Raw genomic sequence first — 27,015 nt, 5'->3', positions numbered from 1 at the left:
CTAGTTCTGTTTTATTTTTTTAATTTATTATCAAATAGAGTCTAATTTATTATAGTCCTAATAAAAATACTGAACTAATTAATATTTTATTCCTAAGTAAAATAAAAATGCTTATTAATTTAAAAAAATTTAAGATGAATTAGATCCCTTTTGATTGAGGGACGTACTAAAATTAAAAGTAAAAAAGACTTCTTCAGTCAAAATGTTTTGTATATATATACACACACGTAAAACATATGTTTTCTTTAAGCTTACTTTTCAATAAATATAAAATTAAATCTTAATAACTTAATTAAAAAAATAAAAATACTCGTAACTAAGGGAAATATATAAAATCTAGAACAAGAATATTGTTTTATCTGAATTATTGAAATTTTAACGGTTAGTTAACTTGATAGAATATCTATAATAAAATAAATATATGCGAATACGATGGAAATATAAATAAATGAAAGATTTTTAAAGGGTAGACGTACAAAAAATATTATTACAAAATAATTATGTAATTATGGCTGTTAACTAATTGATCTTGTCCTTTAAACAACAGAAAGGAAACAAACAAAGCAAATTAGTAGTATTCCAACCTTAAATGGGCTCCACTAATGTGATTACTTAACTACCGTTGATTTGACTAGGTTAATCCTATATGAACGGCTATCGTTCAACCAACCCACTCCAGCTGGACACGTGGCGTCTTGCGGGGGTGGCACCGCGAGCCAATCCAAAGATACCCAACTAAGCTCACCAACCTGGGGCCCACTAATCATAACTCTTGGAGCAGTAAGGAATCGAGTTCGTTCGATTCGTATTGGTCGGTAGGGATTGAGTTGCATCCCAGGATAAGGATGCCGTGACCGATGGAGCAGATCATCCATCACATCTCCATCGGACGGCCAGGAACGAATTCGGTGCTGCTAATACATCGTCGCCAGTGTGGGAGAGGTCAGACGAACACCGTTCCGTCGCTCTCGTTCTCGGCTCGACCCCTACGACTGGGCCGCCATTTTTATTTATATTTTTTCTCTGTAGTTTATTGGGTTCTGGAGCAGGTATGAGGAAGCGCATCCATGGTTGATCGGCAGGTTCAAGTAAGAAACGAAGCGCCAGATCTCCATTTGACTCTTTTGAAGAGATCGTCAAGTAATCCTTTTACACTTTCTTTTTTGTTCTGATGATATTTCGGATTTCGCGATATGGGTCTTGCTTGTGGAGATGTGTTTCATTTGAATCCGAAGGAAAGTTTGTATTTTTGTTATCCTTGTGTGATTTGGAACTAACAACACTTTTTCTGGGCTAATTCTTCTGTTGGATTTCTTCTTTTCTTCTCTTTAAAGTCTGAAGAAATTATCTTTGATTGGTTCTCGTTGGTAATTCTAAATCCCTTTTACTTTCAATGTCCCGAGACACCTTAGAAGAATTTTTCTTTGCAACACCCTTTTTCTTTTTTTTCTGGTCATGCTTTAAACTGATTGGGGTTAATTGGCTTTGCAGTTTAGAGTGGACTGAGCAAGAAAAATGGAGTGGAATGGATCATTCAGTCGCGTTGCCCATAAGCCTTTTAGATTTACATCCCTTTGTACATAGTTGTAGGACGATATTAAGCAGTTGCAGATGCAAATCTCTCGAGGATGAGGCACTGGACGATTTATATGACTCCATGGATCTAAGCGCTATCTAATTAAGAGAGGAGGCAAGGCAGTTGATTCAGTTTGGAATTCAATTAGTTGATGCTCTGAGATGGAGGGCTGAGTTATGTGGTGATTGGAAGACATGTTGGTTAAGGATTAGTTTCTTGTTTTGCAATATTTTGCAACTGGGTTCTTTGACAGTTAACACTGTTGTGATAAAGCTGGATTTCTATTCGTAGCCACATATGTGGAATTAGAGCAAGTTCTGAAGTGAATTAGCAGTTGGAATCTTTGTGTTACTTATAAGTAAGACAATGGCATCTCTTAGAAGAAGTGCAGCAACAATGCAGCGAGCAGGAGAAGAATTTATGGACCCTTCACCTTCCCCAAAGTTGTATTATTCTCGGACCTACTTCGCTTTCAGGGGATTGCTAAATTCGTTTCTAATTTCCTTAAATTTGGTCGCATTGTATACTAAAGTCAAAGCTAACTGCTCAGTTCTATTGTTGCAAAGACATCCTCGGACTCCAGAGAGGTCAAAATCAAGAGGAATAAGCTGGAAGAAGGTCTCGTTCCATTTTGTTATCTTCTTTACTTTTGGAATTTTTATTGGTTTCATGCCATTCTTCTCAATAGATATTTCCAAAATTATTGCATACCAACATGAGGGGTTTACTGTAGAGGAGAATATAACAGCTGATAGTATTCAGCAGAAATCTTATTCGGTGAAGGAGGAGGTTTTATTGTTTGAGCCAGAAACCAATGACACCACTGCTGCTATATTGAATGTGAAAAATGAATCTCTTGATGCCTCATACCGTAAACCAACCTTTAATGAAACTTCTAATGATTCAGATTTCATTGCAAGGAAGCTTCTAATAATTGTGACACCAACGTATGTTCGGCCATTTCAAGCATATTATCTAACTCGCCTAGCCCATGTGCTACGACTTGTACCATCTCCTCTTCTGTGGATAGTTGTAGAGATGTCTTCACAGTCTGTGGAGACAGCACAAATTTTGAGGACAACTGGGGTCATGTACAGACATCTTATTTGTGAGCATAACCAGACTGGCATAAAGAAGAATGTGGCTTGCCAAAGAAATGTTGCACTTTCGCACATTGAGAAGCACCATCTTGATGGTATAGTGTACTTTGCTGATGATGATCAAATGCACTTGGTCGACCTGTTTGAAGAAATGAGGAAAATCAGGTAGTCAATTCTCTCCTGCCTGATGTTTTATCTAACGTGAGACTACTGATGTGATTTAGAAATTTAGATCAATTTATTCTTGTATCAATTAGGCTTGATTTCCATGCTACTAGATCTTTCAACTTCAGCTGCATGTGATGCCCCCGTTTTGAAACAGTCTGACTGTACCTAAAGTAATGTTTTAAATGTTGTGTGTGCGTGTGTTGGCGTTCTATCTGTTATGCACTACTAATATTGTGTGATTCCAATTCAGCTCATGGGACTGTGATTTGAGCATGACATTAGGCATCTCATTCATTTAGTTCAAACTTCAGGTCATCCTTGATTGGTTAGATGGGGTTACCTGACCTGCTTGAGTAGGTTACACAAGGTTTACCGACCTGAGAGAGATACTGAATTAATCCTACTAATGAAATATATGCAGTTATCTATATTGTGAACTTCTAGGCATGCTTTTCAGCAAGGTGGAGTCAATATATGGGTAAACGTTATGTTTGTCTGTTGTTTACTTGGCCTTACTAGTTGACCATAACGGTTGCTTGTTTTATGTGAAAATTAATTTGAAATGTAGCAACTAAAATGTTATATACGTGTGAATATGTGATCTTTCAGTTATTTTGTTAAGTCAAAATATTACTCGCACAACAGCAATGAGATGGGGAAAGGAGGAAACATTTATGGAAGATGGATAAATTATTGTTGTTATTAGCTTTGAGAAGTAGTTTTCTGTAATCCAGTGCAACCATAAACAATATTAGTGGTGCAAAACAACTCTCATTCGGTTCTCTAGTTGGTCATTTTATCTACTGACATACATAGCATGTATTTCCAACATCCTCTTTGCTAGCATTTTTTTGCCATCTTAAGCCGCAACAGTTTCTGTGCTTTCCTGTAAATTACCTGATCTGCATATAATGCATAAAATCATCTAGGTGGGCGAATTGAATCACCTTCCATCTTGGCAATTAAAAGTTGTCTGTGATTTAATGTGCTAGTGTATTTGTTCTTTTGATATTTTAGAGGTCATTTATACTTGACTAAAAGATGTCTGCATTGCTGATGAATTTTGTATGAGTCTGAGTTGCACGAAAACCTTTTCTGCAAACTTCTGGTAAAATTGAATGATGTGATTGATGAACAAATAAACAGTGATTTCATAATTTTATTTGTAGAACTCCTAACTAGGCAATGATTGGGAAAGGTTTAATTTCTTTGAAATTGTTCTTCCTTTGGTGCACTTTTTGAGTGCAACGTGATTGAACATTTAGGTTTTTCTTTTGACATAGACCTAAATAGTTTAATACTTCTGATAAAATGTTGCTTAGTGAAGATGTAATGACATGCACCATGAGGACATAACTGCTAAAATGTTTTTTGTGGCAAAGATTTGATAGATGTTATAAGCACTTCTGGCTAGGCTTTACTGGGATTCTGGGAAGAGACCTTATAAACTGGGAGTTTATAATATCCTCTTAATAGTGTTCTTTCCTTGCAGCTCCCTCTCTAGCTTCTCATGACCCTTTGTTTGCTCCAAATTGCAGGCGCTTTGGCACATGGCCAGTTGCAATGCTCTCTGGAAGTAAAAACAAAGTTTTATTAGAAGGTCCTCTTTGCAGTGGCAGTCAAGTTATAGGATGGCAAACAAATCAAAGGAGTAGGGTACCTCGTAGATTCCTCACTGACTTGTCTGGTTTTGCATTCAATAGTACTATTCTTTGGGACCCTTTGAGATGGCATCGCCCCAATTTTGATGCCATCAGACTACGCGGCAGTGGGAAGGTAGGTTTTCAAATAAGATCGCATAGTACTTCTTTCTCAAATAATTTATATACATAATATATGACTGCTGAAACCCATCATTACCACAGCTTGTGCAGTTGCATAGGTAGGAACTTAAGGAAAAGCTTCCCATCTTTTAAATTATTTTGTTTTCTTTTTTGTAGGGTAAACACAAACAATTTATACTTTGTAATAATTCAGCTCAAGATAAAATAGATATTAATATGAGATGTATCTGCAGGAAATCAGATTTATCCAACAGCTTGTTGAGGATGAGAGCCAGATGGAAGGTTTAGCAGACAACTGCTCGAGGATAATGGTCTGGCATCAAAATTTAGAATCTCCTGATCTTAACCATCCTATAGGCTGGTTGATGCAGAAGAGCTTAGAAGTTGTTGTGCCTCTTACATAATAGGCATTATTCCACCTAATGTGTGCCCCCACCATCCCTTTTCTACGAACTGTGGAAAAAGGACTTGCTGGGTAAAAGCTAATTATATCTCGCTCTCTGCTTGTGATAGTATGCAATTGGACATTGGAAGACTGAAGATAAAGCTAAAGCACCTGATTATAAATGATGGTTTTGCCTCTAATGCTACCTAGTATTACTTAGAGACTGCTTCGATCCCCAGAAAGATCTGCTTTGACTGGTGTAGTGCAGTGAAACCGAAAAGCGCATTTTCTGACATGCCTTCTGCTATACTCTTTGTTTGGTCCTAATCCTCCTTCTCTTATTGGAGAATGTTGTCCTACATGTATTTATTTCATTGCTGTGAAGGTTTCCGTAAATTTAGGGATGAAAGCAATTACCGGTTTGAGAAACAAAAGAAGATCATTTAGTGCCGTCACTATAAAGTTAGGGGTTATACTCTTTTCTTCTTTCTCTTGAATGGTTTACATAATTGCATATTTGGCAGCCTAAATTATGACTATTGTAATCTCATGAGAAGAACTTGTTCATATTGAAGCACATAATTTCTGAGTTATTTTTCTATCATATTTTTCTCTTCTTGAGAAAGGAGCATATCATCTCTGACCGAGTCGTTAGCTTACAGCATCTATTGATTGTTCCTCTGGCTTTCCATGCACATCTCATTATAGCTGTTGACTAAAGGTGATCGGATAATACTTTTGTCAAATTTAATTATGCATGTAGTTCATTTCTAGGTAAGTTTTGCTTCGTCGAAATCACTAAGGAATCTATTTTCTGAAGTGTTTTGTTGGTTGTATTCTCATTGTGACTACTTACTGACTGACGACATTATTGTTCTGTACTTGGTGATTTCCTTCTTTCCTTTTTACATATCTGGCAGGGGGTTTGGCTAGCAAGTGGGTAACACAAAGCGTGATCAGCTCTCCAAGTCTCCATGCACAGCACTGGACAAATGAAGCTGTAAGATTCGCATATCGCTCTACACTTATGATGACAAGTTTCCAGTGTCTAGTGCGAAATGTTTTTTAACTGTCTCCCAGATGAGATCACTGACGATTCAAATGCCTGGTAAATCTGAGTTGTAAATTTGTTCTTCTGAACCTCTTTTTGTGTGTGTGTTTTTGGATCCATCCATTTGATCTTTCTCAATGATTCAGGACGGAAGTCATGGCATGTATGTCACATGATCTAAGATGCAACTTTATCTATTAAATGATCACTGTAACATGATACTACAGTGAATACAACTTGATCCGAGAATCTAGTGCATGTGGTGGGGTAGAAGCATAAGCATTGCCTGCCTGCATCGCTGAAAGCTCCTTCTCGGGGCCTCCCCTAAACCCCTTGTTTCTTTCTCTCCAGAATTATCGCCGAGAGATGACAAATAGCATATTGGGTCCTCAAATAATTAGCTACAACTGTGTCAATTCTCTCTTTAGATGAGCAACAAGTAGTTAACAAAACTTCCAATATCTGTCGATATGTCCGAGTGGTTAAGGAGACAGACTCGAAATCTGTTGGGCTTGCCTGCGCAGGTTCGAATCCTGCTGTCGACGTCTTTTAGTTAGATTTCTAGTTCTTTTTTAATAGAGAGAATTACGAATAACACCCTATATTCTGGCAATGTTATAAAAAAAGCCCACTCTTATTATAGCGAAAATTACGAATAAGACCCTATATTATAAGTAAAGCCCTCTCGTTTTAATCATTGTTATGCAAAGTCTATCTAAACTTTAAAGCCAATCCTCTCTGGATGTGATTGTGATATCCTGCATGGTGGTTGGTTGGACGTACTACCAAAATATTTCAAGATAAGATTATCTCCCAGATGAATGCTAATCACCAATAATATACTTCTACAAGCAGGCCCATGGCCAACATGATGCATGTGAATGGCTAATGATTTGTTGATCACAATAATAATTCGATTAACTTGTCTACCTCCCTTCATCCCAAGAGACCTAATAATATACTCATTCCATCTCCAATCCCCAACTTCAATTTCTGTGTGTATTTTTTAAGGGAAAATCACTTTGGTGACCCAAAAAAAAAAGGATATAAATAATATCACAAAGTAATATAATGTATTAAGTTTAGAGAGGATATAAATAAATACTACAAGACATAAAGAGCTGTGACTCCGTCACGATCACTGTAGATCCAGACATGTACGACGTGGATGTCAAATATCAAGGACAGAGTTTGAAAAAATAAGAGGAAGAAATTGCGAAAAACAACCTATATTTTGACTGTATTAAGAAATAACCCTGTTATTTGCTAGACAAATACTAAGCTTTATCCTGAGTTAAGTTAAATTAATTAGCTCCCAAAGATGGAATGAGAAATAGAATATTTTAATTAGTTTTTTTTTCTTATTCTCTATATTCCCCTCGTCTTCGTTCGCTGATATGATATTTGAGATTAAACGATGGTGATTTAGATCCGTTGATCTTGTAAATTTTAGTGTTTTAATATAATCTTAATATTTTAGAGGCATAATTAAGTTCGATTTTGTTGGAAGTCAGACTCCATATAATATAAATAACAAAAAGAGAGAATTTACTTGTAATATAGTCAAGATGTAAGGTGCTATTGTAGTATTTTGAACAATGTAGGTAAGTTATTTAGTAAGTAAAATGAATAATTTCACTTAGAACTTTTGAATTATTATCTATTTCTATATATACTTCTTAAACTTTTCTTTTAACACATAAATTAATCATCCATTTAGGGGTCTATATGTATCAAAAAAAATATATTATGAGGTGTATATAAAAGTAGGTGATAGTTCTACATCTAAGTACAATTATCCCTAAGCAAAACCCAATACAACAACAGGATCACTCTCATGGCCATGGTTTTCTCTTTGGTACTCGTTTAGAAGAGCACACACATGCTACAATTTATGGGAATGAACTGCTTATCAACTCCTTAGATAACTTTAGATGCAGGTTGATATAAATTGCCATATGTATCTTGGACATATATATTTACAAACAAAAGTAAATAAATCTTAAGCAACATTAGGTATAATTAACAATTTTCCTTTTGATTATTTTAATCATTATCGAGGCAATTATGACTTGGTCTGTTGGGAGTGATCTAGTTCATGGGACATTACATACTTCATCCTTATCTTCTCTTGGATATAATGAATATTTTTTATGAGAATAGATACAATTGCAGAAGCAAGATCACAACAAACAAGGGCTTGATGACCATTATTATATAGCAAGTTTAGTACTCATCGAGACACCCAATTTGACACCTAAAAAGGATGACAAAGTTGTGTGTATGAAGATAATTAAGTTAAGTCAATAGGATTAACTCATTGGAGACTAACAAGCTTATATTAAATATTACTCAAGAGGACTAGGTGGTGAATAATGATTTGAAGAAAACAATGGACAAGCATGCAATGAACAGTGAAAAGGATGGCATTATGTGCTCCTTTAGAGAGAATGGACAGTACTAGATTCTTGAAATGCCCAGTTCATATGGGCCTCCTAATTCAAATATTTTATTTATATATATATATATATATATTTCCTCTAAATTAAGAGTAAACTAGTATATAATTGACGACGTGACAAGAACGTAATATCTTGTTAACAAAAAAACAAACAGACAACTAACATCAATGATATTTGGGAGATTTCACATAATCAAGAGGGTCAGTACGTGACAAAAATAAATAAGAAAGTCTATGTGAAGATTAATAGTAGATCAAGGAGTTTAGGCGTAATTATTTTTCCTCTCTGCCAAATGTGAAAGGGTGTAGTGCTATTAATCTACGAGATACTTTTCTAGTGTTCTTTTTCTCTTGCTATTTACCACCGAGCAGCATCTGATCACACATTCAGGATGTGCTTCTGGTTTTGAGACACTACATGGAAAAGAGTGATCAATGACACTTTAAATAATATGAGAGCTTTTGACATAAAGAACATGCAAAAAAAGAAAAGAAAAGAAAAGTTAAAGATTAAGAGGGCAAAGTAGGGGGAAGAAATAAAGAGCAAAACAAAAGTAATGACCCAGGTTTCTTCTCATAGTGCCTGTGTGGGGTGGGGATGTAGTCTATTTATATATCAATGGAAAGCATTTTTCTTTTTTCCTTTCTAGAGAATAGATCAACAAAATAGCAAGCATTATAAATATTCTACAATACTCTTTCAAGAATTAACCATACTGGCGTGTAATTTTAAAATATAGTTATATATTTTTGACAGAAGTGCATGGTGTCTCAACTAAACCGATGCTGCTGGGTTTCAACTCGACGAACTCTCATAAAATATGAGCTTTTTTCTTTAACTATCTAGCCATGGTTCTTTTAGCGACAGTTATTGAGTTTTTAGAAGTTTTGTATGAATACTGTGATTAAACGAGGGATAAGATGGAGATAGACATTTATATATGTATATATGAGGAGAGAGAGAGGCGTGTGTGTGTTGTGTGTATATGTATATAGGGGTTGAGGAATATGATGGATAGAGAAGAAGACAAGGGGGACGGGAGCTTTTGCAAGGTAGGAGTTAAAAGGGAAAGGAGTAAACTACGGGAAAAGTCATCTTTGCAACGGACAAGATACACTCGACAGAGATTTCAAGCAGCGTACGGACTGAAAACTACAACTCCCAGACTCCCAGACGTAGATTGAATCCTATTTGATTAATTCCACGGATAAACGAGAGAAAAGGTGAAGAAAATTGTTGTCTTCCTCTTTGTTTACCCAGCAATGTGGTCTTCTTCTTTTTTTTGTAATTACTATTGATTGGTAATATATATATAAAAAAAAAAGGCCATTTAGTTGCGAGATAAGAAAAAATAAAATAAAGATATGATAGAAATAGGATTTATCGCGAGAATTTTAAAACTATAATAATAATAGAGGACTGTGGACACAGCCATCTTATTAAATTCTTTTTCTAAGAATAAAGGAAGATTTATCTCTATTTATCCTGCAACCAGACAAGGCAAAAGTGTACTAAAAAAATAAAGATATGATATTGCAGTGAGGTCTATTTTCCTGACTATTAGCAAGACAATGTATAATTCGGTTTTAATTTGGTGAAGTACTCATACCTCATTATTTGTTTCTATTTCATTTGATCAAGTGAATAATAGAAGAACAAAGTAAAATGCTATCAGTAACCTAACCCTAACCCTAACCCTAACCCTGATCTAGTTTCCACTCAAATTAAGAATTAAGACTTTCTTAATGCGATTGCTTTTTGTCTGGTCACTGCCTCTTCCTTTTATCCTTCTTTATGATAAAGCAAAAGCTCGAAAAAGGAGGAAGAAAGAGGAAAGTAAAGAAACATATAAATTTTTTGCTTAAAGAAAGCTGGTGGAAAGAAAGGGCAACAAAGCAAGATTACTATCTCCATGACTTCATCGAGAAGAAAGAGAAGGATAATCATATTTGTTTAGCTTAGAATTTCTTTACGTAATTAATAGGATCTCCAGCATGATTTGTTATTTATAAAGATATATGACTATGAGAAGTAATTAATTCTAATAGCATCGATCCCTTTAGTTAGAAAACACAAACCTTCCCTTTCTTGTCCAATTTTGCCAAAAAGGAGGAAGGAAAGAGCAAGTGGATCAAAATAACTAAATAAATAAATAATGGTATACACATTTCTGGAGGCCCAATTAAAAAAATGTATACACATACACAACTATGATGTGAATTGGGTTTCTCCAGTATTTATCCAACCACTGGAGAGGATCCTAAACTCTCAAATAAAATACACCAAGCCTTCAGCTAGAAGCAAACAGAAGGCTAGGCATCTGTACTTGATTGGAGTGGTATAGAAAAGGGTAGAAAGAGTAGTGGAGAAAGAAAAGAAGAAGAAGATGAAGAAGTAGAAGAAACAAAAAAGAAAAAGAAAAAGAAAAAGATCCCAAAGTTGTGAGGCAAATGAATAGAGGAATTCTTGAGAGCTCTCATGTGCAGCAAATGATAGGGAGAAACCCTAGTTTATGGAGCATGAATGATCTGAGCCTCCCAATCCAAGAAACATCCCTAACCCTACCTCCCTTCTCTTCATCATACTATTCTTCTTCTTCTTCTTCTTCTTCTTCTTCTTATTCTTCTTCTTCTTCTTCTTCTTCTTCTTCTTCTTCTCTGTATCCTCAAAGCTCACAGCCATCAAATTTTCTTCCAACAATCCCATGGCCGGATTCACAAGTGCTACCTGTGTCATGGAGCCAACTGCTTCTGTAATGCTTCTCTCCCTCTCTCTCTCTCTCTCATATCTTTTTCTATTTGTTTAGTCAAGTTTTCATAGTGTTAGATATAATATTTCAACCTCTTGTACACTGACTAAGCTAGCCCGTAGTGCATCGATCTTCAAGTACTCTCATGCATGCTTGCTTTATGATCAATTATGGAAGCACTTACGAGTAGCTTGTGGTGTGATTTGAAGGGGTGGATTGGTGGAGGAAGAGGAGAGATGCAGTTTGAGTACTTCTTTCCAATCAAAAAGAATGGACAATTGGGAGAATCATGTAATACACCCATCAGCAACTATTGATCATATGATTGATGTAAAACAAGAGAATGAAGAAACCCCCACAGCTAGATCTCCATGGAGCCAAGATCTATCAGCTAATTCCTCCACTAGGTCTTGTGCTACAGCAAGTTCTAGCAGCAACTTGATGGATTTATCAAATAGCAACGCAGAGAGAAAGCATGTGCAATCATCTGAGGTACTGTAAAAGAAGGAGAGGAACAAGAGATCCATCTTATTAAAGTTTCACAAAGTTTTGTTCATATCATTGTTGCATATTTTTCTTCAAGTTATATGTGTATGATCTACTTGTAGGTAGTTTTCATGAAATGCATCTTGATGAACTTGAAATTTTTTTTTTGTTGACTTTCTATAGTGCGATAGTACAACTGGTTCAGCTTTCAAGAAGGCTAGAGTTCAAAGCTCCTCAGCACAATCACATATGAAGGTAGTAGTCAATAGTCTATTCAATCAATACCTCTCTCTCTCTCTCTCTCTCTAATTAATTGATGTGTACCTTTCTTGAGTACCATAACTTCGATGCCCATTAATTTCTCATAATTTCGAGCGGAAATGTTGGGCATTCAGATTATGAAGTCTTATCACTGAATGTTTCAGGTGAGGAAGGAGAAGTTAGGAGATAGAATAGCAGCTCTTCATCAGCTAGTTTCTCCATTTGGAAAGGTACACAACCATAGCTATCCCCTAAACTTAATTAAAAAGAATATACAAATAAATAAAAAAACTCCATCAATATAGTTCACATATCTATATATAATCCTATCTAGTTACACTGCCCGTAGATTATTTCTGAGAAAAAAAACAGTGCCCATAGATTTATATATATATTTATAGTTTCAAAATGAATAAAGATCTCACATGTGCCAACTTTTGCAGACTGACACGGCGTCCGTCTTATCAGAAGCCATTGGATACATTAGATTCCTCCAGGGTCAAATTGAGGTCCAACTCTTCTCTCTCTCTCTATGCTCCCGAGGTGAAGCATATCGTTTTGGGGCTGCTCAAGAGCACGCAGTAAAAGTTTGCTGCGTTGTAGACAGTGGATGTTGCTTAGTGCAGCATCCTTTAGTTGTTGGTGTCTTGTACATGCTGTCATATATTTCAGCAAGATTTTACCCACTTCCCCATTTCACTATTATTCTTTCTTTCTTTCTTCCAGGCCCTCAGCTTGCCGTACTTGGGAAATAGCTCAACCCACACTGTGCTCCCCGTATGTAATTATTCATTTTTCCCGCTTCTTCTTCTCCTTCTTCTTCTTCTTTTCTCTCTCTCTCTATCTCTCTAAGCTATATGATGACTAGCTTGTGCAAGTGTTTAAATGTTGGGTATTGCTCATTGAATAATTTGGTGTTTTACTGCAGGAAGTTGATGATGAACTGAAGAAGGACTTGAGGAGTAGAGGGTTATGCTTGGTGCCGGTATCCTCCGCCATGAATGTTGCAAGTGATAATGGAGCTGACTACTGGACTCCAAATTTTGGTGAGGGGTTTCAGTAGAGAGCTCAACTAGTATTATATAGTATAGATAGGTGATTCAGAATGTTAAAGGGCATCTGGAAGGCTAAGGTGGCAAGGAACATAAAGACTAGCTAGCCACATGGAGGGCTCAAAGAGAGACAGGTTTCTTTGCTCTCTTTACTCTTTCTCTTAGTTGTTGTGTGCTTGTAGGGATCTCAGTTGTATCAGATGTAAAATAGCTGATGGGGGAGATGATGCTGTGCCTACTTTGATCAAGAAAAGGAATGTTGTAGTAGCTTTCAGGGGATCTTTTGCTTTACTTTTTCCAAGAAAGTAATATCTACTCATCTCTTCTTCTATTTGTTTCTTTGAAAAAATGTTCTTTCTTTCATCTTATTGTTGAACTTCGTCCTTTATATTTTCTCTCTCTCAAATCAATGATGTTTAATTTAGTGATTGTGTTGCCCTCTTAGAAAATTTCATACATGTTTTCTTATTATTATGACCAATGTCATATATCTTTTCAGTAGCTTTAAATAAAATGAGGTTCAGTTTTTTTTTTTTAAATTATGTTTACTCAACTGTTGCTTCCTTGGATCAAGAGTTCATTGAAGTTATAATCCCATATCCATTTGAATCAACTGAATATATACATGATTGTGCCTAAATTTCGAGTCTGATATATTGTGTGTATATATATAGTAATATCTTGCAGTTACTTAATCTATATACCAATTCTAAACAAGTTATTAGAAGTATTCTCAGCCCTTAATTAACTTGAGTTTATCTAGTCTTTTTTCCGTGATAATAATAATCAAAATAGAAGAGAGATTCATATTCTGGTGTGTATTTCTTCTAGTTATTTGTTTTTTTAATCAAATTATTTGTTACCTTTTCTTTCACTAGTAGAGACTCGGTCTCTCTATTTTATTTATTCTTAATTGACTACCGTTGCTTTAGTATATAGCCTATAAGGGGAATTAATATCTACAATCAAAAAATTATACCCTTGGACAGTATCTCTTTACACTTAGTTAGCACTAAATCTGTATAACTTATTTTTATTATTCTATAAAAAAATAGTAGTTTTATATCGTTGCCATTGAAAACTTCTAAAATATAATAATTATCGCTACATTCTTCAAAATATTATAATGGCCACCGAAATCATTTTGTTCATTTAAAATTATTATTATTATGCTTAGTTAAATCTAAGTAATTATTATTAAAATCAAAGTATTTTGTCTTTGCATAAATTATTTAAAGGATATCCAATATTTTACCTAGTACGGTTATATCATAATATAATGAAGAATAGCTTCTTCTATGGAAGACACAAATCGTTGATAAATATTTTTCATTCTAAACTTTAAGAAAGAATAATATTTTTAGTTATTTATATATATTTGTTAATATTAATAATGATTGTTGAAAATATTCGGTTAAAAACTAACCATAATGATAATTATGAAGAAGTTAAAACCAAACACTTATGCTATATAATAGAACGCGATGACAATTGTAATAGTTTAAAATTTTTTAATAACAATTAAGATCAAGAGATGATGTTTTTAGTTTGAATTTCTATTAGAATCGTGGATCAAGAATAACTCTATTACTTCTTCCTCGTCAAGTGCTCCGTCAGTTAAAAATACTCATATTGCATGACAATTTTTGGTTTCGAATTCTAACAACGCGGATACGATTAAATTCTCACTCCACTCAACCAAAAAGAAAAAAGAAAAAAGATGAGGCAAAAGTAGTAGCAAAAAGAAATAATCGAGAATATAGGTTTGAATATGCAAGGGCGCTTATTCGTTGGAAAAGGAAATAGCATAAGAATGAATGTAGGGTTGAATATGAATAGTACGTACGCTTGCCCGGTGGCTCGCGTTGTTGTAGGCTTGTAACGTGAACGCATCTCGCTGGTTTTGTGGACCAAGGACTGCTCTACTACTACTACGACGTCAAATTTAGCATCTTGTACGACCGAGTCTATTTGGAAGACTTCCTAATTGGCTCCTCGTTTGTATCTATATATATAGATATATATATGTCAAATAGTTCATCGCTGCTGCTTACTTGGACTTGTTCTCACTATATTTCAAACAATTATTTTACCGTATATAAACTTTCTACTGGATTACAACCGTTGGTTGGTTTTTTCTTCTTTTATTCACTTTCTAATTTGCAGTGTGATGGAAGCACGAGATTAAAACTGTGAATATATTATTTATTTTATTTTTAAATAGATGTTAGATTTCAGAACAAAAATGAAATGATTTTATTTTTATTTTTATACATATATTTTGAAATATAATATTTGTGTCACATCCTTTAAAACTTAAAAGCCATAGTTTCTGCATAAATGCTCTTTTACTGGATATAAGTTGTAATTTTGTATACTTAAAAATATGAAAGAAATAAATACCATTAACTAAAAAGAATATGTAAAAATAAAAAATAAGAGTACTTTTATTTTTATTTTTAGTCAAATTGATTAAAATTTCTAATGATTAGTTAGATTTGAGGGTATTCATGAAATTTTATTTTTAATGTATACATGCAAGAAACTTAGTTTTAAACGACCCAAGACGTAGATACTAATTTTAGAGATATATACATGTTGGAAAAGTATTAAATAAAATAATATGGGTTGATGACTCTTAAAAGCTATATGAGCTAAAATATATTTAACCGCTTTTTTCCTCCTCAAAGATAAATTTTATAAACATATAGAGAAATCTTTGCAAGTGCCAGCATCTTGGGGGTAAACTGTGAGATTAAAAGATAAATATACTTACATATTTGCTTACGTACTTTGCTAACATTAACGCTATACATAACTTGTAATATTCTACATTGAGTCTACAATGCAATCATAACTCCAATACCAACTAAAAGTAGGATTTTAGTAATCCCTCTTCTTTGGAAAGTAAATATAATTCGCAAATCCTACCAAAGACAAGTGACAAAGGTCGGGACAAGTTGAATGAACAAAAAGTGGATCATTGACTTTGGAAAAGCATCATAGATCAAACATGTGTTTCCATTTTGTTGGAATATCCAGCAAGTGGAGGACACAAATCTGGACTGTATCTTCTCCTTTTGGTCTATAAAATAGTAGTCTCCTCTGCTTCTACTAACTCATTGTGTCATTTCTTCTAGAGAAATAAATCCTATATCAAGAGAGAACAGAGAAGCAAGTAATGGCCCAGATTGCAGTTGGTGATTCAATTCCTGATGGCAAACTGGCATGGTTTGATGAGAATGATCAGCTGCAAGAAGTGTCTATCCACGCCCTTGCCGCCGGCAAGAAGGCCATCCTTTTTGGAGTTCCTGGGGCCTTCACCCCCACTTGCAGGCATTCTAGTCTTACCTTGTTATTTTGATCCAGATTAATTTCCATCATAGTGTCCTTCAGATGAATATTTTGCGAATAGACTGAAAGCTATTAGTTTCTCATACTTTCTTTGAGAGATCTTATTTGGAATAAAGTTTGATTGTTTTTTTTTAATTGGTGAAGCATGCAGCATGTGCCAAGCTTCATAGAGAATGCAGAGGAGTTGAAGTCCAAGGGTGTTGATGAGATCCTTCTTATCAGTGGTATATTCTCAGATGCCATTCTTTTTTCTTTAATTTTCCTGGCTATTACCTCATCTACTCGGCTACATTCACAATGTGATCCAAAGTTAATATATGAGTAAATCTTAAAATTTTAAATTCGTCGTTTGGTTAAGTCTTCCAGAGTAGGCAATATCTTCTGTAGTTCTGCAATGTGTTCCCTGATTCAGATTACCCTTTCTTGCATAATCTATCTTTATATCTTCTATTTGTATGACTAATTCTTGCAATAAAATCACTGAAGTGGTAATTTACCTATAACCATTTTGTTTGAAAATTTTGCAGTTAATGACCCCTTTGTCATGAAGGCTTGGGCAAAGACATACCCTGATAACAAGCATGTCAAATTCCTAGCTGATGGCTCAGGAACCTACACCCATGCTCTTGGCCTTGAGCTTGATCTTTCTGGCAATGGTCTGGGGACTCGTTCTCGCAGGTTTGCGCTCCTTGCTGCTGACCTTAATGTCAAGGTTGCGAATATCGAAGAGGGCGGCGCATTCACCATCTCAGGGGCTGATGAGATCCTCAAGGCACTTTGAAGAAAACATTGATCTCTTGAACTAAACTTTATGCTGCTTTTGTTGTTCTTGTTCTTCAAAAATTAAGTTGATGTCTGTTGGCTGTATCTTGTTCTTTGAATAAGAAATTTCATGGATGTAAGGTAAAAGAGTGTTTTGCATATCCATCTGAGTCTCTAATCTTCTTATAGCACTGCAAGATCTAGGAAGAGACAGAGATCATAGTAGGCAGAAGCACAGAAAGACAATAAAAACAAGCCGGAGGGTCTCGTGAATAGATCACAAAATTTGAACCACTTCAAAGACATCTATCTATTTCCAGCATACTGCGGAATATATCATCAATCAACAATATCTCATTGGTTTATATGAATGTAATGCTGATATTGAAACAAAGTAATGCTACTTCAACCTAAGAATACAAGAAATACATAGTAACAGTTAATCATTATATTTTCTTCAGTGTAGCAACATAACAGTTGGATGGGCTATTAATAACAACTCATCTGCTCAGCCTATGATTTAACCAGACAATGCTGTCATCTATCGCCGATGTTTTCTTTTTTGGGCAAAAAGAAAAGGCTGCTGCTTGCACTGAAATTCATAATTTTCATTCTCAATTGCACCTCATAACTTACATTACCTTCTAGCCTAGTTTTAAACTGGCAAAGAGCAGAAGCATGTGGACTAGCTTCAGATAGTTACATGTACAAGTAGACCTTGATCATATCTCCCCACGGTAGCCACCTGAACCAAAGTAATCCCTTCTTGAACCAGCAATTGCCATCGTCTTCTGATGCTCAAGCTTGGGACAGTCCCGAATACGATGACCAAGACCACCACAATATGCACAGCCCTTGACTCCACTTGCATTGGTAATAGCATCCTCGTCCTCCATTGGATCGTTGAGCTCTGCCAACACTGGTGGTATTCTTTGTTTTGCTTCTTGCAGCAGGTGCTTCAGATCAAGAAGTGTCGTCTCTGTCTGGTTCTTGTTTATGAAGGTCGTCGCAATGCCTGTTTTCCCACACCTTCCTGTTCTTCCTATCCGATGCACATAGTTCTCTATTTCAGCAGGCATATCATAGTTGATCACATGTTGGATTTCAGGAAAATCAAGACCTTTAGAAGCAACATCTGTAGCAACCAGGACATCTTTCTTTCCAGATTTGAAGGATGCAATTGCAAACTCTCTTTCTTCTTGATCCTTTCCTCCGTGAATGGCAACAGCTTCAACTCCTTTTAGAAGGAGATACTCATGGATATCATCCACATCAGCTTTGTTCTCACAAAAAATGAGGACAGGCGGTGGAGTCTTTTGGAGACACTCGAGGAGGTATACAATTTTAGCCTCTTGTTTCACATACTCGACCTCTTGTATGACATCTAGATTTGCTGCTCCAGCTCTTCCCACATTGACTGTCACAGGTTTCACTAGGGCACTTCTTGCGAAGTTCTGTATCTTTTTGGGCATGGTGGCAGAAAAGAGCAGAGTTTGCCTCTGTGCTTTAAAATGGTCAAAAACCTCCCTGATATCATCCTCAAAGCCCAAGTCAACCAGCCTATCAGCCTCATCCAGTGTCAGGTACCTGCACAATTAATCAGTAAGGTGAGACAAGAACAATGTGACATTATGAGAATATTTACTCAACCATGTTGCTTAAGCTATTTGGTCAGTCTTGATGGTTACAACAACAGCAAATAGCTCAATATCATTCATGCATATTTTTGTAAACTAGGACAAAAATACATAGAATCTTTTTCTACAAAGAAAACAGATATCCCACTAGTGAGCGGTAGAAATTTTCCAGTTGCAAACTAAAAATTCAGCAGATATTCCTCTTCCCTTTTCTTGTTTACTTTTCTCTCTCATTTGAAAGAACCTTGTTATACTTTTGACATCCCACTAGTGAACTGTTCAAAGCAGAGCCAACAGCTAACCTCTCTTCTACCTCTTTGACATATCTCATCACCGTATCATTGAATCTTATAACTCAACATTACCCTTTCAATTCAAATTTCAGAAATCCAAGGAGAAACCAGCCAACCAGCATACTCAGAACCCTCCATCCATGTTCATGTCTAACTACTAACCTCATATTTTATTCCTTGAGCTCTCAGTACATATTAGCTTCCATGGCTGCTATTTTGGATGAAAAAATGTCTGTATTTCAAACATGTCAACCCTGTCGCATACTGCAATCTTATTAACTTTACAGAGAAAGTACAACATTTCTACGTCTATCCAAACTCTCTAATGTCAAAGAGATCAGAAGCCAAACAAAGAACTGATGCCCACTCAAAGTACTAGAGTTCCTCGTTAAGTCTTTTTTCTTTTCTTAAACTCGGTTATCCTTTTTCCTTCTTTTTATTATATATGAGTTGGTAACATACATCGATGCATAATTCATCAAAATTAAAGAATGTCAACACTAAAACATGGTGGCATATTTCAAGAATTACAATTATCAGGAATAAGATAATCAGCTTGCTTTTTATAATTAGTGCTTCAATATTCAGGTTGATCGGTTCTAGTTTCTGCAGAACTAAGAATCAGTGCAGCTTAAAATGAACGAATTGGCTTATCATAGAGGACAACAATGCAATCTAGTCTGAAGTAACAAATAATCAAAACTAGATGTAGAAATAAACAGAAATTAACAATGTTATCCATCAGTTCTGTGTTAATCAGAAGGTTGGTTGCAGAGAACAAGCAGCAAACAAACCTGCAATTATCAAGATTCATCTTCTTCTTCGCGAGCAAGTCCTTGAGCCTCCCTGGCGTCGCAACCACAATATGCACCCCCTTCTTCACCACCTCGAGCTGCGACCTCATATCCACCCCTCCTATGCACAGCAGCGGCCGGATCTCCGGGTACCCACACGCCCTTAACGGTACAAGGAACTCCTCCACCACCTCATAAGTCTGCCTCGCCAACTCCCTCGACGGGCAAACGATCAACCCGAACGGCCCCTCCCCGGCCACGATCGGCATCATGATCTCCTCCTGTAGCGCAACCATAATAAGCGGCAGGACGAACACCAGCGTCTTCCCGGACCCGGTGAACGCGATCCCGATCATGTCGCGGCCCGAGAGGACCACAGGGAGGCCTTGGACTTGGATCGGGGTAGGTTGAACAATGCCCTTTTCCTTCAATTTCTTGAGGATGGGGTCGGGGAAGCGCATGTCCTTGAAGTTCTTGATCGGCGGGGGGACTTCGTCGCCCTCGACAAGGATGTGCCACTGGCGGCGGAGGGCGTCGGCGGAGTCAGGGGGCATGCGGCGGATGCGAAGCGGCGGCTTCCAGCCTGTGGGGATAGGGTCGGAGTAGGTGATGCCCTTGGCGAGCTCGCGGACGGACATGAGGGTTTTGCGGTCGGAGAGGTGTTCGATCATCTCGCGCTCTTGCTGGGCGAGCTGCTCGGTGGGGGAGATCTCCGGGGCCTCGCGCTTGAGCTGAGTGGCTTGGATTAGAAGGCTGGGTCTGGAGGTGGGGGGAGGAGGGGGTTCGAGGGGATCGAGAGGGACGGCGGAGGAGGAGGAAGGGGCGGAGGCGGAGTTGGAGGTGGAGGTGGTGGAAGTGGAGGGGGGCTGGGATTTGGTGCGGTGGAGGAGGAGGAGCTTTTGGGCTTCCATGGCGCGGCGTTTCTTGACAGGGATGTACTCGACGTAGTCGTCATCTTCCTCAGCAGCGGCGGCGGCGGGGGCATCGTTGGGGGGTTTTGAAGAGAGGGTGGCGGTGGCGGTGGCCATGGACATGGGGTTGAGGGGGAGATTGGGGAGAGAAGCCGAGAAAGGTTGGGGATCCAAGTGCGTGGGGGGTGGGGTGGGTGCTTTGTAGTTTAGATTTAAGGCTGTCAAAATAATTGAGCGGGCTTCAATTCGGCTCGTTAAGACTCGATCAATCTCAATTCGAAACGGAACTGATTCAAGTTTGATCGGGGAATCAGGCTCAGAATTAGTTTCGAGTTGAGCTTGATCTTGAGCCGGGTCAGCTAAACATGGCTCGAGAAGCCTCAAATAGTACTATCATATTATATAAAGTTCCATAATATTTTTATATATTAGTTCATACTCCAAAGTTTGAAACTTTAGAAGTTAAAATTAATACGAAGATTTATATTAATTTATGCTTTTTAATGTATATAATTTTTCAGTTAGAATAAATTCAAGTTTGATCAGCTCGATTTAGGTTTGAATTGATTAAAGCTTAAAATTACTTATTGATCTCTGTCTAAGCTCGAGTTTGAAATTATTTTAATTAAAACTTGATCCTAATTGTAGACTAAAAAATTATTTTTACTTCAAATTTGATCAAAACTCTGATTCGATTACGCCCTTAGTTTAGACTCAGTAATTTCTGTTTATCATACTCTTACACCTTAATTTCTAAAATATAGGATATAAATGATAATAATTGTAAAAATACAAGCTGTTATTTAGGAATTTAGCAAAGTCTAGATTGATGACTAATTTATTATTAGACACAGTAGAGTGGCTCCCATATAAGAAAATAGAGAGCATGAATCATCATTTTTGGTGCGTTTTGAAAACCAGTAACTGAAGAAGATACCATTCATCAGTGCTCATAATTTAATGGAGATCTCGTATCATATTTCTCAAGTAGAAGCGAGAAATATTGAGAGGAGGAGAAACAAAAGAAGCACAAAATATTTTTCTCTTCTATCTCTTTTGATTTTCTTAACAAACAATGAAACAAAATTATGCATGCTGGATTAGATGACAGCAGCGTATCATCACCGATGTCCTCTGTACAAAATTTAATCTGATTTTAAGATAAAATTGCTCGACTATCTGAGGAGAAAAATGTACCATATTTATTGTATGGATAGAACTGAAATCAGACTGGTGGAAGTTGATAACTTCACCTGCACAAGTAGAATGTAGAGAGACTGAACATATTGCATAAAAGAACAGATCAATAGAAAAGATAAAATGTTCCACAGAAAATTAAAATGAGGCTAAAAAGGAGTAAGGTCTAAGTAAGACTATTTGTTAGTAGTCAAATTACAACGGAAGATTAGCATGTTGTATATTTAAAAGATTGCGAGAATTATTACATTCTGATGTAGGTAAGAACAAGCATGAGAACGTACCTCTATTCTGAGGGAAGGAGTGCAATTTCAATTTCTTGTAACGATTTTCCTTTAGTTTCCATGACATTACTATTCACAAAAACTGCTGCCAAGAGACAAAAGGAGGCAAATATAGAGTAAAGAATCAGTGGGCCCAGTTGTTCTAGCAATCGCAGGAATAACAGCCCCACAAAGAAATTCACCACCTGAAATTATCAACAGCAAAAGAAGACATCAGCAAATTCCATACTGAGAAAGATATATAAATGCAAGAACGCTACAACACCAGATTAGTTAAGAAAACACAAGAGATAGCTTGACCCAGTTAAAACTGCAACTATCATTTCTGGTGAAGAAAAGAAGGGAGAAGGGCGGAGCCTCACAGTCTTGATTAAACCACTCACAGTTCTGGACAGTTCTGCCAATGGCCTTCATTATATGCCAATGATAAAGATCAGAACCAGGAGTATTATCACCTACTCCCTGATTCTTGTAACCTCTACAACTTCCACTATGTGGAGAATTTGTCTATCCCAACTTCGACCCTCACAGTTTTCATCTCCACTGATTCAGCATTTCATCCACCCTTACCTTTTAATCGGACCCACTTGCAACCACCAGAACAGGTTGGCATATTGCATCTTACATGCACATATTCTCCTTCTAAATTCAAATATATTGCATCTTTCGTTCCTGATGTGAATGACAATTGGCAAGTTACAGAGTATTTACCCAGTGCACAGACATGCACAACGCCATAGCCTTTGCTCGAATTCCATTGGGAAAAATCTCTGATAAAAGAAGACCAGGTACAGGGCCAGCTCCCAGTGCAAATGCCAAGACACACCTGAAGAAAAAGTAAAGCAGGGTAACTACCGAGTTATTATTGAACTTCCTTCCTCCCCAGGCCATAACATTCTGGTCAACTGATCCTTATTAAACTTAATATGTATAGTTCTATTGTGATTATTGTCTATTACTTCATATATGAGTACATTCATATTCAAGTCAGCAAGAGACAAGACACATTTACCTTATAAACTATCAGTTCATCGGTTGTAGTCACCAGGTATCAAATATAATCTTCTTTCTTTTTTTGGTTTCTTCACCCCTAGGTTTTGTGTATATAAGGTTCTACCCAAATGAACTAGCTGTTGAAGAGCTATTGAACTGATGATTTTAGAATTCAATGAGGTGTGCATTACCTAAAGAAAAATTATTTGATTGCATTTATAATACAATGTTATGTTATTACTTACAACAACATTCCCCCAACTGACAGATATAAATCCCCAGATTTAGGAAGATTAATGCTCATTGCTGCTGCTTGGAGGCCCATCGAGATTGCCTAGTCAATATGTCATGAATAAATATGCATTACATTAGTCCTACAAAAGTTTCTCCAATTACCCCTGAAAAAAGCTTCAGAACAAAGTTTACCATGCCTATGAAGCTTCCTAGAAGTAAAACCTTCCTTCCTAACTTATCCATTAAAAGCATCGCGGCAATGGACCCTGCTTAAAGAAGAAAAGGAAAATTGTTACTACTTCAAACAGAAACTACAACTTTATCAGTGACCTTACCTGACAAGTTTGCAGCTCCGACACATGCATTTGCAAGTTCTGAGGGCACCCCAGCACTCTTAAAGACAGTTGAAGAGAAATAGAATACAGAATTTATGCCAGATAATTGTTGTAAGGCAAACAGTGTTGAACCAATAAAAACAACTGTAGAAAAGAATAATCATTCAGTATAGAACTGTATGACAATGTATTATAGTTTGACAACTAGCAAACATGATATAGGAAATAATTTGTGCTACCTTTGAAATGGTGACCACAAAATAATTGTAGAAAACTTATAGTTTCTACATCGTCTCCTCTGTTTGAGCGTAATAATTCTGTCATTGCTGATTTGACATGAGATCCGCCCCAGAGTCTTTCAAATTCAACTTCTGCTTCACCAATTTTACCATGCTGTAAGGAAAAAAAAGATATAAAGGCAGGAATTAATAAATACAATCAATAATAGTTTATAAACAGTCTCCGCAGGACAATCAACAATGTGTGGGTACATAAACATTGCATGCTATCTTATAAATCAATTAAGCTAATAAAGCATTCCCCTCAAGAAAATAAAAAATAAAGCTAATAAAGTATGCCATCACTTATCATCCATAAAGTTTCTGACTAAATAGTAACTTCTATTGTTTATCTGTGAAAACTCAATAACTCATAAAAGAAGAGTATTCTTCACTAAAGGTAAAATAATCCCTTAATAAAGATTGTTCTATAAAACCACAAACAAGTAGGACCTAATAGGCACAATACACTGTGGCTAAACTGCACAACACGAAGTAAGTAGTAGGACAAACGGCATTCTAGTATACGAGGTAAGTTACAGTACATCATCTAGTGTGGTTCATACAATAATTGACAGCTCTAAATTCACGTTGTAATGAAAGAAAGCCAATTATATTTCCTGTAGCTTCAGAGGGCATATAAAGCAAGCAAAAAATATCCAGTTCATGTGCGTCAAGACAAAATAGAATATCTAAAGAAGTATCAGGAGTTAAAAAGACCTTGTACAGCCAATGAGGACTTTCGGCACAGAATTCCATGCAAAGTGCAAGCAAAGCAGCAGGAATAATAGAAACCCAAAAGCAAATTCGCCACCTGATAATGGTCAAATATTATTAAGAAAGTTGTGTTCCTAGATGCCTAAAGAGTAAAGATAAACCAAATTAGAACAGCAGTTGATATTAAATAATGAAACGATGTTCCTCACCATCCCTCAAATTCTTTAAAAGGGATTCCAATAAAAAAAGAAGCCATAAGACCAAGACATGTTGCTATCTGAATGAAACTTCCATATCTGCCCCGCACAAAAGAAGGGGAAACCTGATAGTTTACACTATGAGAAATCAATACTTGAACATCGTAATGGGTGGATGATAAAAAAAAAAAAAAAAAAGACATGAAGATCATCTATACCTCTGCCACATAAAGTGAAGCAACAGGCGGACCTAAACCCATCCCAGTTCCAACTATGAAGCGACCAAGAAGCATAGTTGCCAGAGTTCCAGCTGATGCACTGCAAATTATATACTGTCATTTAATAGGATCCAAGAAGAAAAAGATGTATGATGACTTCTATTGCAGCTTATCAATTGTGTAATTATTCAGATAAATGCTCCATAAGAACATGAAAAGTAGTAGATTTTGTAAATAAATTTTGCATATTTGTGATGGAAAAAAAAAATCTCTGATTACCTCGCAGAAGCTCCAATTATCATTGGCAATGCACTCAATTGGAAGGCTCTGCGCCGTCCAAACTTATCTGCAACCCAGCCACTAAACAGACACCCAAGAAATGCACCGCCGAGACACATACTGACCACTAGTCCTGCATCCGCCACCATATTTTGGACCTCATCAGAATGGCAAAAGCAGAAGACTATCAATAATGGGACTTGAGATATTCCATCCAACCGCTAATACCTTCTTCCAATGTATTGCCAGCAAATCCAAGATCCCTGGAAATGCTCTCGAGCGGTTCGTTCACTACGCTGCATAAAATTTAAAAAATTCACAACATTTCTTCTCTTGTTTTTAAACAAAAAGGAATGGAGAAACGAGACGAACCCAGTGTGGTATCCGAACAGAAACGACGAGAGGGTCGCCACGAACACATGAGGGAAGGAAAGCTTCCACCACGGATTGTTGTTGTTCTCTTGTCCCGTCCCATTCAATACACGGACTAAACTCAAAGATTGAAAAAAGGAAGATAACGAAAACCAAATCAAGAAAAATTGACAAACCCAGTAAAATCCAAGGCAAAACAAACAAAACCCTCAGTTCTGGAATCTCTCACCCGAGACGAAATCGCCGCGATCGAGAGTGCTCATGGTCTCTCTGGGAGGCAAGCGCTTGTGGATGCTCGGATTCAACCGCATCTCGGAGAGCTACGATATGAGATCACACACGAGGCTAAGATAACGATCCAAAGTCCATACCCAACTCAATCATCGGGAAAAAAAGAAAAGGATAAAAAAAAACTAACCAACTTGATCTCTCCGGACTGGGACAAAACTCGTACGAACAAAAGGAAAGGGGAGAAGGTAGCAACATAGAGCACCTGAGATGGCGATGGTTCCTCGACGTATGCATTACTATTCCCCAAGGTGACGCTTCACTCCTCTCGTCCTCCTTGCATCCCGCGTGAGTGCGAGAAGGACGGTGGAGGCCAGAAAATATACTTAACGAGTTCCTCTGTTTTAGAGAAACGGATCTTTTCTCCTTCCTTTGACGCGTGTCAAGCATCTCACGTTATTTAATAGACGAGAATATGTGAACTTTTTTTTCTTTTTTTTTTGAGAATAAAGAGAACATGTGAATATTATTGGAATGAGCAGTTCTCTTTAAGAAATATTGTCCATGGTTTCTTTTGAGAAATATTTGGAGGGATGATATCTAAAACAAACTTAAGCCTACTTTGCCTCTTTTACTTTAGAAAAAAAATAATTTCTGTTTTTTATTCTCAAAATAATTATTCGTATATTTACTTATAATTTAAAATAAGAACATAATAATTATTTTTACTGTGATATAAAGTGAAAGAAAAAAATATAAAAAATATTTTATTATAAAAAGTAAATTAATGAGATAGATGTCAAGGGTAGATTAATAATTGAATTAATGCATATAGTATAAAATATAATTTTGATAAAT

The 27,015-nt window shown here is 36.5% G+C and overlaps 5 protein-coding genes and 1 non-coding gene across 9 annotated transcripts; 4 read left to right on the top strand and 2 right to left on the bottom strand.

Moving 5' to 3' along the window:
- The first annotated feature begins 942 nt into the window (after window positions 1-942).
- On the top strand, window positions 943-6,314 carry LOC140762019 (probable beta-1,4-xylosyltransferase GT43E). 3 transcript variants are annotated; one of them, XR_012104689.1, is made up of 5 exons: window positions 948-1,140; window positions 1,492-2,841; window positions 4,383-4,620; window positions 4,862-6,121; window positions 6,211-6,314. XR_012104689.1 is itself a non-coding variant. In XM_073099629.1 (4 exons), the coding sequence occupies exons 2-4, from the start codon at window positions 1,943-1,945 to the stop codon at window positions 5,030-5,032; spliced, it is 1,308 nt and encodes a 435-aa protein (XP_072955730.1). In that variant the 5' UTR covers window positions 943-1,088; window positions 1,492-1,942; the 3' UTR covers window positions 5,033-6,295. The 3 variants fall into 3 exon arrangements, 2 of the variants coding, with proteins under 2 accessions (XP_072955730.1, XP_072955724.1); XM_073099629.1 differs by having other exon boundaries at window positions 943-1,088; window positions 4,862-6,295; XM_073099623.1 differs by having other exon boundaries at window positions 4,862-6,295.
- Window positions 6,315-6,528: 214 nt separating this feature from the next.
- On the top strand, window positions 6,529-6,609 carry TRNAS-CGA (transfer RNA serine (anticodon CGA)). Its single transcript has one exon. It is a non-coding gene; the product is annotated as a tRNA-Ser (tRNA).
- A 4,204-nt stretch (window positions 6,610-10,813) lies between these two features.
- On the top strand, window positions 10,814-13,498 carry LOC140760875 (transcription factor bHLH133-like). Its single transcript, XM_073097943.1, has 7 exons — window positions 10,814-11,278; window positions 11,485-11,767; window positions 11,945-12,016; window positions 12,187-12,252; window positions 12,466-12,531; window positions 12,749-12,799; window positions 12,951-13,498. The coding sequence occupies exons 1-7, from the start codon at window positions 10,977-10,979 to the stop codon at window positions 13,083-13,085; spliced, it is 975 nt and encodes a 324-aa protein (XP_072954044.1). The 5' UTR covers window positions 10,814-10,976; the 3' UTR covers window positions 13,086-13,498.
- Window positions 13,499-16,166: 2,668 nt separating this feature from the next.
- On the top strand, window positions 16,167-17,376 carry LOC140761438 (peroxiredoxin-2C-like). The gene is made up of 3 exons (XM_073098759.1): window positions 16,167-16,410; window positions 16,573-16,652; window positions 16,956-17,376. The coding sequence occupies exons 1-3, from the start codon at window positions 16,256-16,258 to the stop codon at window positions 17,207-17,209; spliced, it is 489 nt and encodes a 162-aa protein (XP_072954860.1). The 5' UTR covers window positions 16,167-16,255; the 3' UTR covers window positions 17,210-17,376.
- Window positions 17,377-17,524: 148 nt separating this feature from the next.
- On the bottom strand, window positions 17,525-21,012 carry LOC140761429 (DEAD-box ATP-dependent RNA helicase 35). The gene is made up of 2 exons (XM_073098747.1): window positions 19,915-21,012; window positions 17,525-18,777 (listed from the first exon to the last, which is right to left on the bottom strand). Exons 1-2 carry the CDS (start codon window positions 20,946-20,948, stop codon window positions 17,913-17,915), a joined length of 1,899 nt encoding a protein of 632 aa, XP_072954848.1. The 5' UTR covers window positions 20,949-21,012; the 3' UTR covers window positions 17,525-17,912.
- An 819-nt stretch (window positions 21,013-21,831) lies between these two features.
- LOC140763678 (probable plastidic glucose transporter 2) lies at window positions 21,832-26,505 on the bottom strand. Of its 2 annotated transcripts, none has more exons than XM_073101978.1 (15): window positions 26,423-26,505; window positions 26,159-26,249; window positions 25,930-26,044; window positions 25,786-25,853; window positions 25,558-25,690; window positions 25,279-25,378; window positions 25,073-25,185; window positions 24,867-24,960; window positions 24,108-24,261; window positions 23,869-24,012; window positions 23,726-23,799; window positions 23,545-23,633; window positions 23,018-23,132; window positions 22,307-22,491; window positions 21,832-22,078 (listed from the first exon to the last, which is right to left on the bottom strand). In XM_073101978.1, the coding sequence occupies exons 2-14, from the start codon at window positions 26,238-26,240 to the stop codon at window positions 22,309-22,311; spliced, it is 1,464 nt and encodes a 487-aa protein (XP_072958079.1). In that variant the 5' UTR covers window positions 26,241-26,249; window positions 26,423-26,505; the 3' UTR covers window positions 21,832-22,078; window positions 22,307-22,308. The 2 variants fall into 2 exon arrangements, with proteins under 2 accessions (XP_072958079.1, XP_072958072.1); XM_073101971.1 differs by having other exon boundaries at window positions 26,348-26,488.
- Between the last annotated feature and the right edge of the window lie 510 nt (window positions 26,506-27,015).

Source organism: Typha angustifolia, chromosome 1, assembly GCF_048772165.1.
Source record: "Typha angustifolia cultivar Huaian chromosome 1, ASM4877216v1, whole genome shotgun sequence".
NCBI classification, from domain to species: domain Eukaryota; kingdom Viridiplantae; phylum Streptophyta; class Magnoliopsida; order Poales; family Typhaceae; genus Typha; species Typha angustifolia.
This window is presented reverse-complemented; position numbering and strand designations above follow the sequence as displayed.

Bases quoted from the DNA above. Each gene is read 5' to 3' on its own strand.
- LOC140762019 (XM_073099629.1), top strand. From the start codon at position 1,943: ATGGCATCTCTTAGAAGAAGTGCAGCAACAATGCAGCGAGCAGGAGAA. The intron at 2,842-4,382 runs GTAGTCAATTCT...TCCAAATTGCAG, and splicing joins GAAGAAATGAGGAAAATCAG to GCGCTTTGGCACATGGCCAG. The intron at 4,621-4,861 runs GTAGGTTTTCAA...ATGTATCTGCAG, and splicing joins GACTACGCGGCAGTGGGAAG to GAAATCAGATTTATCCAACA.
- LOC140761429 (XM_073098747.1), bottom strand. From the start codon at position 20,948: ATGTCCATGGCCACCGCCACCGCCACCCTCTCTTCAAAACCCCCCAAC. The intron at 18,778-19,914 runs GTTTGTTTGCTG...TTAATTGTGCAG, and splicing joins ATGAATCTTGATAATTGCAG to GTACCTGACACTGGATGAGG.
- LOC140760875 (XM_073097943.1), top strand. From the start codon at position 10,977: ATGAATAGAGGAATTCTTGAGAGCTCTCATGTGCAGCAAATGATAGGG. The intron at 12,253-12,465 runs GTACACAACCAT...CAACTTTTGCAG, and splicing joins TAGTTTCTCCATTTGGAAAG to ACTGACACGGCGTCCGTCTT. The intron at 12,532-12,748 runs GTCCAACTCTTC...TCTTTCTTCCAG, and splicing joins TCCTCCAGGGTCAAATTGAG to GCCCTCAGCTTGCCGTACTT.
- LOC140761438 (XM_073098759.1), top strand. From the start codon at position 16,256: ATGGCCCAGATTGCAGTTGGTGATTCAATTCCTGATGGCAAACTGGCA. The intron at 16,411-16,572 runs GCATTCTAGTCT...TAATTGGTGAAG, and splicing joins GCCTTCACCCCCACTTGCAG to CATGCAGCATGTGCCAAGCT. The intron at 16,653-16,955 runs GTATATTCTCAG...AAAATTTTGCAG, and splicing joins TGAGATCCTTCTTATCAGTG to TTAATGACCCCTTTGTCATG.
- LOC140763678 (XM_073101978.1), bottom strand. From the start codon at position 26,240: ATGCGGTTGAATCCGAGCATCCACAAGCGCTTGCCTCCCAGAGAGACC. The intron at 26,045-26,158 runs GTGAGAGATTCC...CTTTGAGTTTAG, and splicing joins TCGCGGCGATTTCGTCTCGG to TCCGTGTATTGAATGGGACG. The intron at 24,961-25,072 runs GTGAGGAACATC...GACCATTATCAG, and splicing joins TTTAAAGAATTTGAGGGATG to GTGGCGAATTTGCTTTTGGG.